This window comes from Daktulosphaira vitifoliae, unplaced genomic scaffold (genome assembly GCF_025091365.1).
Source record: "Daktulosphaira vitifoliae isolate Bord-2020 unplaced genomic scaffold, ASM2509136v1 Scaffold_1, whole genome shotgun sequence".
Taxonomy (NCBI): domain Eukaryota; kingdom Metazoa; phylum Arthropoda; class Insecta; order Hemiptera; family Phylloxeridae; genus Daktulosphaira; species Daktulosphaira vitifoliae.
Window position 1 is genome coordinate 83,693,894 of NW_026099572.1, and position 16,584 is coordinate 83,710,477.

Sequence of the window (16,584 nt, forward strand, 5' to 3'; positions counted from 1 at the left end):
AAAAAAAAAAAAAAAAAAAAAAAAACACATCATAGTAAAATTAATACCTTCTCCGCTTCGCATCGAAGCTAATATAATAAAAAAAAAAAAAAAATATTTTGCCATAACCATTAGCTCATTTTGCAAGTTTGAAATTGGCATCATTGAATAGGAAATTTTATGAGAATTAAAAAAATTGTATTAGTTAGTCTATTTACAGCAGTGTCCATGTCATCATTAGTTTTTAATTTAAAATTTATTTGGAGGTTCTGATCTGTAAGGTCATGAAATTGTAAATGATCAGTTGAGTCGTGAAAAGGTCTTAGTGGCTCAGTAATGATTTGTGGATGATCCTTAATTGTGAGAATAACCGATGAATGGTCGGAATTTAAATCCAGAATATTGTCAAAAGAATAGTGCAAATTTGAAAGAGTTTTAGTTACAAATATATCCAGTATATCTGGATTTTTATGGGGGGATGATGGCCAATAGGTTGGTCCAGGAGGAGTAATTACTTTGAAATTTTTAGAATTTATAAAATTGTAGAGAACGTTTCAACGTGGGCTGTTTACTCGATACCCTCAACTTTGGTGCTCTGTGTTATAATCACCGCCAATTATAAAGTTATTGTTAATTGTATTAAAATGATTTAAAAAGTTTGCATATGATACATTATGCTTAGGAGGTGAATAAATTACGGTAGCTTATAACCAGCTGTCGTATGATTGGTGGAAATCATCACAACGAACACAGCGTGATGGGTAGTTACAATAAGATTTAGTATGGCCATATTCCTGGCAATCTTAGGTTTGTATGGTTCCTCGACTTTTATTTTAGTATGAAGCATGGAAGTTAATTTATATATATCATTTGATTGAGTGGTAGTTTCCAGATCGACGAAAAATAGTGATAATGGATAAAGTAAAGTACGTACTTTAAATTCACGGAGTTCTAGTTCTGATTTAATTAAGCTGATTTGATTTGTTGAGTGTAAATTGCGAATCTTTACACGACTGGGTTTATCTTGTTGCAGTTGATACGTATGATATTCAGCTTTTTCATCCTCGAGGAAGTGTATTAATGTCCTATATATATCAGAAGTGCTAATTTGGATTTTTAATCGATCCGTGGATGACTTACAAAGAACGTTTTCAACACCAAGTATCTCAATTAGATTTGTGCATAGTGCATTAATTCAAAAGAGAGGGGTTTGGTAATAGATTCTGTGTTGTTTGAGAAAATGTTAGTGTTTTGAGTATTGTCATGATCATCAGTTATTTTTAAAACGTCAAAACTATTTGATGATGAAAATAATTTTTTTTAGTTGGTTGAGTATGTACTTTAAGTGAGTTTGGCGGTTCAGAAGAAGAGGAGCTGGAGTGATTTCTTTTATTGCTCTGTACGGTCCAGCCATCATTTACTGAGCTGTTCTTTGCATTCGATTGGGGCGATGAATTTTGTACGCTTTTATGAATAATTTTGATCGGTGTAATCGGTATGTTGTTATTGTTAGATATTGTAGCGAGAGAATTGATATATATATATATATATATATATATATATATATATTACTATAATGAGTGAACGCGATAGCATACAACTATAAAATTATCAAGGTTGCCCCTGCGACGGCCGTGATGCATCTCAATGTGTTTAACGTATATCACCGAAAACGAGTGAACTATATTAAATGTAATTGGGGCACTTTGAGTTAATTATGCTAGTAAACGATTAAGAAACGCGACTACCACATTTCCAAATACCATTTACAGGTATTATTAAGTAAATAATTAATTAAAAGAGAGAAAAATAAAATAAGATATCGGGAGCGCCAAAAAATACATGCGCATCAGATGATACATGCAAAATATAAAAAAAAATTCCTTGTCATTTGCGAGTTGCAACCTTGTATTCCAACTGAGTAAGACACAAGTGTTACCATCTCGGCAATGGTATCGTTAATCGTCAACTGCAAAAAATTACATTTTAAGCAAGTTCGAATTTCAAAGTTATTTTTCTCTACTTAAAAAAATCAAAAAAATTTAAATAAGATTAATTTTCTATGCTATATCAATTTGATTTAAATAATATTTATGAAAATCAGTCTACTCTCCTTGTCAGGTATTTTAAAATAAAATAAAATAGAAAACCCAGAATTTTAAAACAAAAATAGCACATTTTTGAATACGGTAATCATTTTTACCATGAAGACAAATCCAAAGGTCAATATTTTTTTTCATATTAAAGTATATTACATACGCTTTAATTTAATATATATATAAAAGTGTCAGTATTTCTGAAACACTTTCAAAAATTAAATTGAAAATGTCCTAGTTTAAATACGCATGTTTAAATTTTGATCCCTTTTGTATAAAGGGAAATGGTCCGATTTAAAAAAAAAGTATGTCAAATGAAAGAGGTGTATATAAAGTATTTATCATTAAAAAATAAAATTGATTCATCCATTTTTTAAAAAGTTATAGCAACATAATGTCAAAAAACCAGCACAGGGGGTCGCGGCACAGTGGTGACGTGGCATAGTTGGATCAAGTATGATGATATCTAACAGTGATTAAAATCACTATCAAAAAAAACGCTTCGATGCAAATCTTTAGATTGTGTTTAATTTTAAAAAATTGGTGGATTATTCCAAAAGCAACATGATCTGCTAGTTCGTTATTAATATCCTGATTCAGATAAAGTATGTCGAAAGAAAAAGGGATTATTAAAAAATATTATTTCTCATTAAAAAATTATGTTGATCCATACATTTTTCAATAAGTTATAGCATTATAAAGTTAAAAATATAAAAAAGAACTTTTTTAGAAAAATTGTATTTTTTTTATCAACTTTGATGTCTGTTTTTACCTTGAAGATAAAATAAAGTCCGAAAAATTTTTTTACCATAATAAAGTATATTACATTAACTTTAGTTTAATATATATATAAAAGTGTCAGACTTTCCGAAACATTTTCAAAAGTCAAGTTGAAAAAATTAATTTTTTGTGAAAAATTTGTCATTTTAAATCACCCCCTGTGGGCAGGTTTAGGGTCAGATTTATAAAAAAAATATACCAAATAAAAGTTTATGATATCATGCATCTATATAAAAAAAATTATATTGATTTGGTTATTTTTAAAAAGTTATGGCAATTTTAAGTAAAAAAAAATTGAAAAAATGTCGAAAATTAGCGATTTAAATTTGTAATTTTCTTGGAGGCTTCTCCCGTTTATGGGGAACGACGGAAATTTTTTCAATTTTTGAGGGTAATGTCTTCGACTAGATACAATTTGTGATCTTTTGACGTATCATTAAAAGAAATCGGTTTGGTGAGAGCTGAGAAAAAGTGGTAACAGACACAAAAAAAAAACACATCATAATAAAATTAATACCTTCTCAGCTGCGCATCGATGCTAAAATGTAAAATATAATATCAAGAATTTTTTCATAAAGATAACATATTTTTGCATACGGTAGTCATTTTCACCATGAATACTAGTCCAGAGGTCAAATTTTTTTTTTCATTATAAGTATATTACATAAGCTTTAATTTAAGATATATATAAAAGTGTCAGTCTTTCCGGAACATTTTCAAAAGTTAAGTTGAAAAAGTTCTCATTTTGAAACCCTTCCTGGTCTGGTAAAGGGTCAAATGTTCACAAAAATATATAAAATAATGGGTAAATACCTAAGATATCATTAAAAAAAATTATATTAATTCGGTCATTTTTAAAAATGTTATGGCAATATTAAGTAAAAAAAATTGAAAAAATTAGCTATTTTTAAATTTGTAATTTTTTGGGGGGTTTCCCCCGTTTACGGGACCGAAGGAATTTTTTTCAAATTTTGAAGGTAATGTCTTCGACTAGATACGATTTGTGATCTTTTGTTGTATCGTTGAAAAAAATCGGTTTGCTGAGAGCTGAGAAAAAATGGTAACACCTCATAGCCGAGTATGATGTACAGACGAAGTGCAAGCCACAAATACTAGGCGTAACAGATAAGAAAGATAACAGAGTACGAGGTGCAGACGAAATGCAAGACACATGTACTCTGAAATGTCGAGGACGAGAATAGGTAGGTTAAAAAGGAAAAAAAAAGACTTGACTTTATGCAGTAAGCCGGACAGCAACAACCGAGTACTGTAACTGATGAATGACATAAAGCACTTAAGTCAACTGACCACGATGACCAGGACTTTTGAGTTTATATAATAATTTGTACGATTGCCAATTTTACAATAAATATTAATTGTAAATTCATCAGTCTCTAGAATCGGAAGTGCTGTCTGTATTTTATTATAATAAATTCTTACAATAATGGTAACGTGACACCATCAAAATATTATAAATGAGTTATATATAATTTGTAGAGAGAATTTTTAATAACTATATTAAACGACAGTATATTATTGTAACAATGAGTTATACATATAAAACACTAAGGACAGGAATTTCAAAATATTTTTATAGCAATTAAAAATTATATCGAATAATAATACATATTTTAAAAGTTTATAACATAACTGTGTTTATTTTAAAGCAATCGTATAGTGGGTCTTAATGCTGCCTTGTTAAAAACTAAACCGCGCTCAAATAAACTTTCTGGCTTGAAAATAAAAAACTCTCAGACATCGGAGATCCAAAAATCTAAAGAAAGAAAAGCGTTTCACAATCATAGTAAATGTAATTTTTTAAAAACAAAATAATTTAGTTTTGCTGAGTAAAAAAATATAATTAAAAATTGTTTAATTTTAAGTTAAAAATTAAAATATTTTCTAGCTCATCATAATCAAATGGCTGATGATAATGATGCACTTACTACATTTAGTGGACAAAACAATTTAAGTATAAATACTCTAAATGATTTAGGTAGTTTTACTGCAAATTCTAATTGTATAAAAAATAAAACATCACCTATTGAATACTTTATTAATACGCCCCGAGGCAAACAAATAATGCATTACTATACTCCCGAAACGTTTACAACAAGTTTTGCAAGTTACATAGTTCTTATTCTAGATGATGAAGATGAGATTCATGATGGATCTTATATGAATACTGCAAAGTTGCAGGAAAATATTCAAATGAACTTGGCTCCTAGTTCAAGTCCTCACAACAGCCATTATGAAGAACAGCAAGTTTATGATGGTAGCACGAACCCTTTTTTGCTGCTGATACAAAGAAAGATATGTATCTTAACAGTCGGACTATTATAACACAAGTTCCATGAAAGCAAATCTTAGTGCTACCCTTGATATATATGAATATAATCTAATAGCTGTTGATAATGACGGTGTCATCACCTTTAGTGCACAAAATGTTTCATATATAATTACTCTAAATGATTTAAGCAGATTTGGTACAAGTTCCAACCGTACAAAAAATAAAATATCAACTATGCGATACTTTATTGATACGCCCCGGGAAAACAAGTGATGTATACTATATTCTCAATTTGTTTATTCCTAGTTTTGAAAGATTCATAGATCTCACTTTTATAATAATTATTTAAATAGAAATTTTTTTCTTAGTACTGTAGTTTTTATAATTGTTATTTATTTATATTTCAAACAAATGTAATGAACTTCTTTTGTTTTATTAATTATTGTATTTTTAACAAATTTATTTCTTTAATTTTTGAAGAAACTATCTACTTGGACAGAATACTTTCTTCACTATCCTAAAAATACTTTTTATGATAATTAACTAACCTAAATAAATTATTAATTAATCATTAACATACAATACAAGTCATTGATAATAAATATAAAATAAAATATATAAAAACTTTTTGAGGAATTAAAGCAGGTCCATTATTTTAAATATCTGTAAATCTCAACGAAATTTTTTTTTAAAATGTCTAAAAGGGTTTACTATAGTAATACTGCCTTCAAGTTATATAAAGTTACAAAAATCTAACTTACATTGAATATACATTTAAACTTCTTTTGAAATCTTTGCCATCCCTTAGTTAATAAATCCGACCTTGAATTTTGTGAATAAGCTTTAATTGTTATTTTAACTACTAAAATATGTACTATATTTCCACTTTCGGTGTAAATGACTCTTTTACATTTTTTCCTAAATTCATTTGAGGTAGAATATAATTTAAAATTCGTTTGTTTATTTCTATTAGATTGAATAACTTTAATGAATATCAGGGACCACATTCTCACATTCTCTCCTTGTGAGAAGGAATTTCTTACCCATATTACATATTTTGGCTTCGATGTGAAGCTGTGAAGGTATTAAATTTTCCATGCTGTGTTTATTTTATTATATATTTTTTTGTTAGTCTGCCACTACTTTTTCTCTGATCCACTGGAATGATTTTTCTTAACGGTACGTCAATAGATCACAAATCGAATCTAGTCGAATCTTTTACATTCTATATTGGTACATAGAACAGCCGTAACTTTTTAGAAAAATAATTTTTTTATTGTGTAAATACCATTATAAGAATAATGTTCTAGCTACTAATGACTAATAAAAAACTTCAATTTTAATTTCATAACTAAAATAATAATTTCTCACAACTTAATAAAATTAAATTTAGATAGTTTACTTTCTTTTTTAAAGACATATTTAACTTTGTTATAAAATATATAAAATATATATATCTAAGAAAATGACTGGTTGATAATACTTTTGGACTAGTAGTTTGAAAGTTATTACCATTTCAAAATATAGAATGTAGCTGGAGTGTAGGTATAACATTATTTATCATTTAATAATTTTTGGCCACACCTCTACTCTCACCTAGGTATAAATAATGTTATTAATTTTAGAAATACTAGTCAAAAAGTTGTTTTTGAACGTTAATTTTTTAAATTAGATGATTTTTTATTCTATAAGTTATATAAGTATTTCGTCATAAAAAATATAAAATAAGTATTATTATTAGGTGTCATGGATAGGTTAAAAAAGTAATTAATAACTGATAAATCAAAAAATATAGGGTACTAAAAAATATGCTTAGCATTATTATTATTCTGAGAGAAATAAAGTAGCTAGTCTTTAAAATATCACTTAGAAACCATTGTGTCTTAATTTTATAAGCCAATCCTATAATTCCTACTTAAATTTATTTTATGTACACAGATTTTAATTAAAGTATATTTTATATTTTTTTTCTTTAATTTTATACTTTTGTTATGATAAAAATGGAGAAAATCAGAATTAATTTAATTTTAACAAACTTTAATTAAATGTATTTGAAATTTTAATGTTAACAAACATTTATTAAATTTTGAACAAAAATAATAAATTAAACAAATATTTTATGTATAATGATGTTAAAAAATTAATTATTCATTGTGAATTATTTATTGTTTGTTATTATCTTTCATGCTATTAGTGATTATCACCAATTATCAATTTTTGGTTTGTCTAAAAAAAAAAAAAAATAATTAATATGATAAAATATTTATGTTATATTAGTTAGATATAATTATAAAAAAACAGTTAATTTTGTGGCCTCCCTACATTGCTAAATACATTTAAAATAGAACTAGGTTTAATAATAGTTTTAATATATTTAGAAAGTTTATAGAAGGTGATTATGTTAACGTAAATAACTAAATTATTCGGTATCTTAAAGTAACGTGTTTTTTATTAGGTGATGTTATACTCAAGAAAATAACTAGTTCATAACAACTTTTAGACCAATATTTCAGAAGTTATTAACATTTTTATACATAGGTAGAAGGAAGAGTGAAGCAGAGAAATGTCCAGTGACAAAAATTGTAACACCCACGCATCAACTCCAGTCATTATTTTAAATTAATAATAACTTTTGAAATTTTGGTACAAGAGTTTTTTTGATAAGTTATTTTAGTTTAATCATTCTCTAATAAATAAGCTAGTAAACTATATATGCCCCTATTTACAAAAATAAGGTTGTCACCCCTTATGCCCTAAGACATTATGGATGAACATAAAAAATACTTCATTGTTCACAAATTGAGCAAAATATATAACTTAAAGAAACCAAAAAAACTTTTCAATACTATTTTTATTTTTCAATTAATAAAGTAGTTTAAGATAATAGAAATACTTTGCATAAAAATTACGAAATTATACCTTTATTACCATAATTTGCCAAAAAATCCATGTAAGATACAGTTTCCTCAAGTCCTGCCGACCAATTTTGACCCATTCCCAACATTCTCGACATTCCTGATTTGATATCGTTGTACGATGCATAGTCAGTTTTTATTATAGTTGGTTCTATAAAATTATTTAAAGTTATGTATTTATGCATAATTTTTAACATAGACGTATCTAAAAAAAAATATTTAAAATAGCTTCTAAATTGTTGGCTACTTTTATGTTAGCTTTAGCTTTAAAATATATATTTTTTTAATATGAACATTTTCATTTTCATTTGAAAATATTATTTTTTGTAACACATTAAGTTGGAAGTTTTTTTTTTTTAATGTTGTTTTTTTCATACAGTTATTATAAATAACCTATTTAATAAAAAACTTTATCAAATTTTTTTTGTTCGTCGACTCAATTACTCACAATTTGATGTTAACATATGTGATGTTTTCAAAAAGAAAATTTCATATTGTTATAAAATTTGAATTATCAGATTAATGGCAGTGGTTTTGTGTTAACATTATTAATGTATAAATGACTAACATGTAACCATCTCTTGAAGGCAATAGAAACACATTTTCTCTTTTATTAACCTTTGCTTTGAATTTGAAGAGTTGACTTGAAGTGTAATATATCAGAATTATACAACTTTAAACCTCACACATTTCCACAAAAAATTAAAGATGAGACAATATATAATTCTTCGAAAATGATTTCGCGTATGTTTATATGTTGAATACATTCACTTTTTGTTAATATTTACCTTTTTTTTTTTTTTAATTCATTTTTATAGAAAAGAGTCTAAATAGTGTATGAAGATTTATACTACATTAATAATTTGATATTTTTTGTAATCACTATAATAATTCAAGATATTTTTTCTCATTGATTAAAATTTTTATTCTTAAACTAATATATATGCACTAGCGCAATATTGTAATACCCTGTTAAATTTTTTCATGGCTACAAACATAACTGCATTATTAAATAAATGTGCAGTATCCGCACTGCAGATGGTGAGATACATGTTATATTAATTTATACACGCTTCTAACATTGTATAGTTTTATGATTTTTTATTAAAGCAATGATAATTTTGTAAAAAAAATATATTTTCTTATAATAATTTAATAAAATGTATGATGAAAGAAAAATATTATTTAAAAGAGTAGTTAGAATTGGTTTGTACTGCACCAATTATTTATTTTTTTAACCAATTACATAATTGTATTTATGATAATGTTTAGTACATTACAACTAAACCGTAGGTCAGCTAGTTGTCCATCCCACTAGATTAAATATTTACTTTAAGTCTGCTTACGCACACTAGAGAATAATAACTATGGATAATAACTATGTTATAACTAAATAATAACATAATATCTATGGATTGGTTATTAGTTCTACACGTTATCTGAAAAACACGAAAACCACTGGACACACTTGTCCATACAATATACACGGAAAACACAAATATAACTACGTTGTTGAAAATTCAATTAACCTTACTGCACTAATTAACAAATTACGACTTAGTTTTGTCAAAGCTACGACACACCTGTTAATTTAATCACAGGGAAATATTTATGAATATAATTAATTCACCACTGTTATAAATTTCATTTATGTAAATATTGAATGAAAAATAATCTTTATAGTTTAAGAAAAATTTAGTTACCTTCTACTGAAGAATTATGAAACTTGAAATTGGTTTTGGCTAAAATAAAATTAAAAATTAATTGATACTTGACTATAATAAACTATTATTTATTAACTATAATAAAACAACTACAGGATCTTTTTTTATTTCAAAATAGATGTTTATTAGAAGTTACTGTAACATAAAAAAAGTTATGTTTTACAGGAGGTCTCTAAATAGCTGAATAATGTATAATTTTTTTAAAAATTAAAAATAAATGTTTAATTAATTAAGTTTAAACATTATGTTATGAAATAATAAGAGAACATAGTAATATTTTCAAATAGAAATTTAGTTACGTTTTAACGGAGGTTTCTTTGATCCTCTTTTTTTATATGCTAAAATAATAAACGAAAATTCATTATCATGAATTCAAAAATTTTAAATAACATAATTAGAGAAAAATATTATATTAAAAAAAAAATGTACAGGAGGATTTTAAAGTTTCAAACTTATACTTTCCAAATTAAACACAAACTTAATGATCTTAAATTAGCCATTAGTTAATCATAACAATTCAAAACAATGCACAATAAATAATAATAATTGAGGTTTGCAGGCAAACTTCAATGATTATATTCCAATCCTCTTTTAAAGAAATGAATAATTTTAATTGTCTGTATGGAGAACATGGGATAAGTATATGTTTAATTGATAAATTAGAATTTTGTTTCAATTTTTGAAGGTAATATTTTCATAAGATACGAATTTTAAACATTTGACGTATCGAAAAAAGTTGTTTAAGTTAAAGCAGGGATAATAAATGATAGTCACAAAAAATATCTTCTCAGCTTTGCATCGAAACTAAGACCTAAAATATAGTAAAATAATTTTAATTTGAACAAGAAATTTCTTAAGTTATTTTTCTCTACTTAAAAAAAGCAAAAAAATTAAAATAAGTTAAATTTTCTATGCTATATCAATGTGATTTATATAATATTTACGAAAATCAGTATACTCCCCTTGTCAGGTATTTTAATATAAAATAAAATAAAAAACCCAGAACTTTAACACAAAAATAGCATATATTTAAATGTGGTAGATATTTTTACCATGATAAAGAATCCAGAGATCAAATTTTTTTATCAACTTAAATATATAAGGAGAAATGATTCTATTTAAAAAAATCCAACCCAGCACAAGAGGGTTGCGGCACAGTAGTGACGTGGCATAGTTGGATCAAGTATAATGATATCTGACAGTGATTAAAATCACTATCATAAAAAAGGCTTCGATGCAAATTTTTAGATAGTGTTTAATTTTAAAAAATTGGTGAATTATTCCGAAAGCTATATAATTTGCTATTTAATTATTTATATCCTGATTGATAATGTATGTCGAATGAAAGATGTATATAAATACTACCTCTCATGAAAAAATTGTATTGATCCATATATTTTTCAAAAAGTTATAGCATTACACAATTTAAAAATGTAAAAAATCCAGCACAGGGGGGTCGCGGCAAAGTGGTGAGGTGGCATAGATGGATCAAGTATAATGATATCTGACAGTGATTAAAATCACTATCAAAAATAAACGCTTCGATGCAAATCTTTAGATAGTGTTTAATTTTAAAAAAATTGGTGTTTTATTCCAAAAGCTACTTGATCTGCTGGTTCCTTATTAATATCTCGATTAAGATAAAGTATGTCGAATGAAAAAAGGTTTATTAAAAAATATTATTTCTCATAAAAAAATTGTGTTGATCCATACACTTTTCAATAAGTTATAGCATTATAAAGTTAAAAAAAAAAAAAAAAACCCAGCACAGGGGGGTCGCGGCACAGTGGTGACGTGGCATAGTTGGATCAAGTATAATGATATCTGACAGTGATTAAAATCACTATCAAAAAAAAACGCTTCGATGCAAATCTTTAGATAGTGTTTAATTTTAAAAAATTGGTGGATTATTCCAAAAGCTTCATAAACTGCTAGTTCCTTATTAATATCCTGATTAAGACAAAGTATGTAGAATAAAAAAGAGATTATTAGAAAATAGTATTTCCCATAAAAAAATTATATTGATCAATACACTTTTCAATAAGTTATAGCATTATAATGTTAAAAATGTAAAAAATAAAATTGAGAATTTTCACACAATAATAGCATTTGGTAGCCATTTTCACCTTGAAGATAAAATAAAGTCCGAAATTTTTTTTTTCCATGATAAAGTATATTACATTAGCTTTAATTTAAGATATATATAAAAGTGTCAGACTTTCCGGAACACTTTCAAAATTTAAGTTGAAAAAGTCAATTTTTTGTGAAAAAGTTGTCATTTTGAATCCCCCCCTGTAGGCAGGTAAAAAGTCAGATTTATAAAAAAAATATACCAAATGATAGGTAAAGACATCATGCATCTACAAAAAAAAGAATTATATTGATCCATACATCTTTCGAGAAGTTATAGCATTATAAAGTTAAAAAAAAAAAAAAAAACCCAGCACAGGGGGGTCGCGGCACAGTGGTGACGTGGCATAGTTGGATCAAGTATAATGATATCTGACAGTGATTAAAATCACTATCAAAAAAAAACGCTTCGATGCAAATCTTTAGATAGTGTTTAATTTTAAAAAATTGGTGGATTATTCCAAAAGCTTCATAAACTGCTAGTTCCTTATTAATATCCTGATTAAGACAAAGTATGTAGAATAAAAAAGAGATTATTAGAAAATAGTATTTCCCATAAAAAAATTATATTGATCAATACACTTTTCAATAAGTTATAGCATTATAATGTTAAAAATGTAAAAAATAAAATTGAGAATTTTCACACAATAATAGCATTTGGTAGCCATTTTCACCTTGAAGATAAAATAAAGTCCGAAATTTTTTTTTTCCATGATAAAGTATATTACATTAGCTTTAATTTAAGATATATATAAAAGTGTCAGACTTTCCGGAACACTTTCAAAATTTAAGTTGAAAAAGTCAATTTTTTGTGAAAAAGTTGTCATTTTGAATCCCCCCCTGTAGGCAGGTAAAAAGTCAGATTTATAAAAAAAATATACCAAATGATAGGTAAAGACATCATGCATCTACAAAAAAAAGAATTATATTGATCCATACATCTTTCGAGAAGTTATAGCATTATAAAGTTAAAAATATAAAAAAGAATTTTTTTACAAAAATCGTATTTTTTTTATTAAGTTTAATGTCTGTTTTCACCATGAAGATAAAATAAAGTCCGAAATTTTTTTTTACCATTATAAAGTATATTACATTAGCTTTAATTTAAGATATATATAAAAGTGTCAGACCTTCCGGAACACTTTCTAAAGTTAAGTTGAAAAAGTTCTACTTTCTATATGCGATGCGAAGCTGAGAAGGTCTCAGCTTCGCATCGAAGCTAAAAATAAAATCGAGAATTTTCACACAAAAATAGCTTTTGGTAACCATTTTAACTGTGAAGACAAAATAAAATCCAAAATTTTTTTTTCAAGATAAAGCATATTACTTTAGCTTTAATTTAAGATATATATATGTGTCAGACTTTGTGGAACACTTTCAATAGTTAAGTTGAAAAATTTGTCCTTTGAAATCCCCCCTTGTGGACTGTTAAAGGGTCGTATTTATATGAAAAATATACAAAATAAATAGTAAAGGCATCATGGAACTATAAAAAAAAATATTGATTTGATTATTTTAAAAAAAGTTTTAAGTAAAAAAAATTGAAAATATGTCAAAAACTTGAATTTTTAAAGACTATTTTAGCTTAAATTGAAAGTTTAGAATTGATAACATTAAATGGATAATTTTTTGAGAATTTAAAAAATAATATTTTTTAGATTGTTTTGTGATTAGAAACTTATAAAATTACTATTAATAGTAAATTTAATAGAAAAGACAAAAATTCCGTTAAATTACTACATTCTTTTTTGTACTAATATCAAAATAAAACACCATTAAAAATCATAGTAGTCATTTCTACGTAACTCTTTGTGTTCATGCTACAATAAAAATATTCACAACTTAACTAGTTTAATAAATATTCAATAATTGTTTATAATAATATATTGCACATATTACATTCTACTTGTTGCGTATTTTTTAATTCAAATATATTTATTGATTTTTCCTATGTATCCTAATAATAAAACATATTTATTTATTGTATCAATTATAATGATTTTATTACTATTTATTCTATATGCAATACTCTACCTTTATGTTAGACTAGACCAAAAAAATTAATTCAGTTTAAATGAGTTGTTTTTTTTTTTGTGATCTAGTTAAACTAAGAAATCTTAAGAGTTATATAAGGATATTATTAATAGATAAATTAAATTAGCTCTTCCAAATGTTTTCTATTTATTTTTCTTGCAATTTTAAACCAAATGATTCTATTATTATAACATTATACAATGTTATAGAAAATAGAATCGTTCAGTTTTCGCCTATGATTTGCTATTAAAAATAGCCGAATCAATGTAGTTAGATTTCATAAAAAATATTTGATTATTATAATCAATATTCATAATAATTATTTACAGAAGTTTATGTAAAAAAATCAATAAAATGTGAGACTTATCAAAAAAATCTAACTACAAAATCGGTACAAAAAAAGTTTAGAAGGTATATTTTGATCTCTGATGAAAATTTCTTGTACGTCTTCAAATTTGTTTATAATTAAAAAACAATTTTTTTATTGAAAATTTGCCAACAAGTCCTTCAATTTTTATACACGTTTGCAATAGAAGTAACTTCTATTAATATTTATAAATTCTCCGTAAAAAATTACAATACTAAAGTATTATTAATTGTGTAGTATCACATTTTAATACATGTAATAATTAATAATTATATTTAATAAAATATATCACCAAATCAGTATTTCCCCGTGGATAAGATGAGTAATAAAATAATACCCTTACACAAGATTTAACCTCCCTCTTACGCATTCCATAAAATGCCCACGTAAAAGATTCTATCACATTAACCTCTCAAATACAGCAAAAAATATTTCAAGAATCTCACCAGAGATCGCTAAACCAGTTTTGCAGGCTATAAAAAGTCCATTTTCCCCCAAATTCGGGTGGTTCCTCTGCGGCTTCGCTTCCCTTAGTGTGGTTTGTTTCGCGGTGGTACGATTTCTGAACATCCCTCTAGCAGATACTGGGACGCCTTGCCATTCTATCTATACATCTCTACAGCTCTCTGGAATACTCAACCAAGATACAAAAAGTGAATGTGCGTGAGTTTATGTTTCATTCTTAGTTACAATTCTATATGAAATCTACATAATTTTTACCCTCTTTCGTAATTACTGAAAAATATTATACATCTTATTTTCGGTCGAATNTCCCTCTTTCGTAATTACTGGAAAATATTATACATCTTATTTTCGGTCGAATACTTTTGGTGATATAAATATTCTAACACATATAAAATATTGGTGTTTATTTATTTCTTTTTATTTACATTTATATTCATATATATGGAAATTTTCAACTATCATATTAGTTCCTAAACCTAATAAACCCCCTGACCTACCAACATCATTTAGACCAATAAGTCTGTTACCGTTCTTTGCAAAAATTTTTGAAAAATTATTACTTAAAAGAATACTTTGCTGTCTCACTGTCAATAATATACTGCCTAATTCCCAATTTGGTTTTAGGGCTTCTCACTCCACTATACATCAAATCCATAGAGTAGTAGATGTTATATCGTATTCGCTTGAAAAAAAATTATATTGCACAAGTGCGTTTCTTGACATCTCACAGGCCTTTGATAGGGTATGGCATGACGGCCTCTTATATAAATTAAAAAAATGTTTGCATCCCTCTTACTACCTGTTTTTTAAATCCTATTTAACTGATCGTTTTTTCCAAATTCGTCTTGGTTCTTCAGTATCTGACATAGCCTCTATAAATGCGGGAGTCCCACAAGGAGGTATCCTATCCCCAATCCTTTTTAATATCTATACCTCAGACCAACCCACAACTCCTAACACCATTGTTGCAGATTATGCTGATGACAAAGCTATCTTATCCTATAACTCTGACCCACAGATTGCATCCGTCAATTTGCAAAATCACCTACACCTAATGGAAGAATGGTACACTAAATGGCGATTTAAAATTAATCAATCAAAATCAGTTCATACTACCTTTACTTTAAGACTTCTCCCTTGTCCTGGTGTCTCCCTATATGGAGTACAAATCCCCTCCTATTCTTCTGTCAAGTATCTCGGACTTACACTAGATAGTCGGCTCACGTGGGCTCAGCACATTAAAAATAAACGCTCGTTGTTAAATAGCCGTCTGCGGTTACTCAAATCATTAATCACAAACAATAAATTTTCAAACTTTAATGTTAAACTTTTAATTTATAAATCCCTTTTAAAACCCATATGGACTTACGGCCTTCAGTTATGGGGAAATGCTAAAAAATCCAATACCAATAAAATTCAATGCTTTCAGAATATTGTCTTAAGAAAACTAATCAATGCACCTCCTTATATCTCTAATTATACACTTCATAACGATCTCAACTTAAAAACAGTTCATGAAGAAGCCATTTCCTACTATAAAAGATTCCACAGTAAATTACTCTCCCACTCAAATCCCCTAATAAAAAACCTCTCAACCTTGTCCATACCTGGAGACCCACCCAGACGTTTAAAACGTAAGTGGTGCCGTGATCTTCTTTCTACCAATATCAATTAATAATAATATAATTAAGTCATTGGAAATATAAAATAAAAATTCTAAGAAAATAAAAAATTAAAAAAATCATGGGAAGTATCACTAATGAGTGGTTTCTTCCATCAAAATGTATTCATGTAAATTTTTTTT

The 16,584-nt window shown here is 26.5% G+C and overlaps 1 protein-coding gene across 4 annotated transcripts in view; it reads right to left on the reverse strand.

Moving 5' to 3' along the window:
* Positions 1 to 4,396: 4,396 nt before the first annotated feature.
* LOC126903137 (uncharacterized) overlaps positions 4,397 to 16,584 on the reverse strand; it is a 14,850-nt gene continuing 2,662 nt past the window's right edge. Inside the window, exons 3-6 of one of the 4 annotated variants that reach the window (XM_050681173.1) lie at positions 10,084 to 10,122; positions 9,764 to 9,802; positions 8,074 to 8,211; positions 4,397 to 4,629 (exon numbers count right to left, since the gene is read on the reverse strand). In XM_050681173.1, the coding sequence (XP_050537130.1) occupies positions 4,607 to 4,629; positions 8,074 to 8,211; positions 9,764 to 9,802; positions 10,084 to 10,122 (239 nt within the window). In that variant the 3' untranslated portion in view covers positions 4,397 to 4,606. Of the gene's footprint in view, positions 4,630 to 7,168; positions 7,372 to 8,064; positions 8,212 to 9,763; positions 9,803 to 10,083; positions 10,123 to 16,584 lie in introns of those variants that run through there. The other 3 variants (XM_050681165.1, XM_050681154.1, XM_050681157.1) reach the window with 3 other exon arrangements.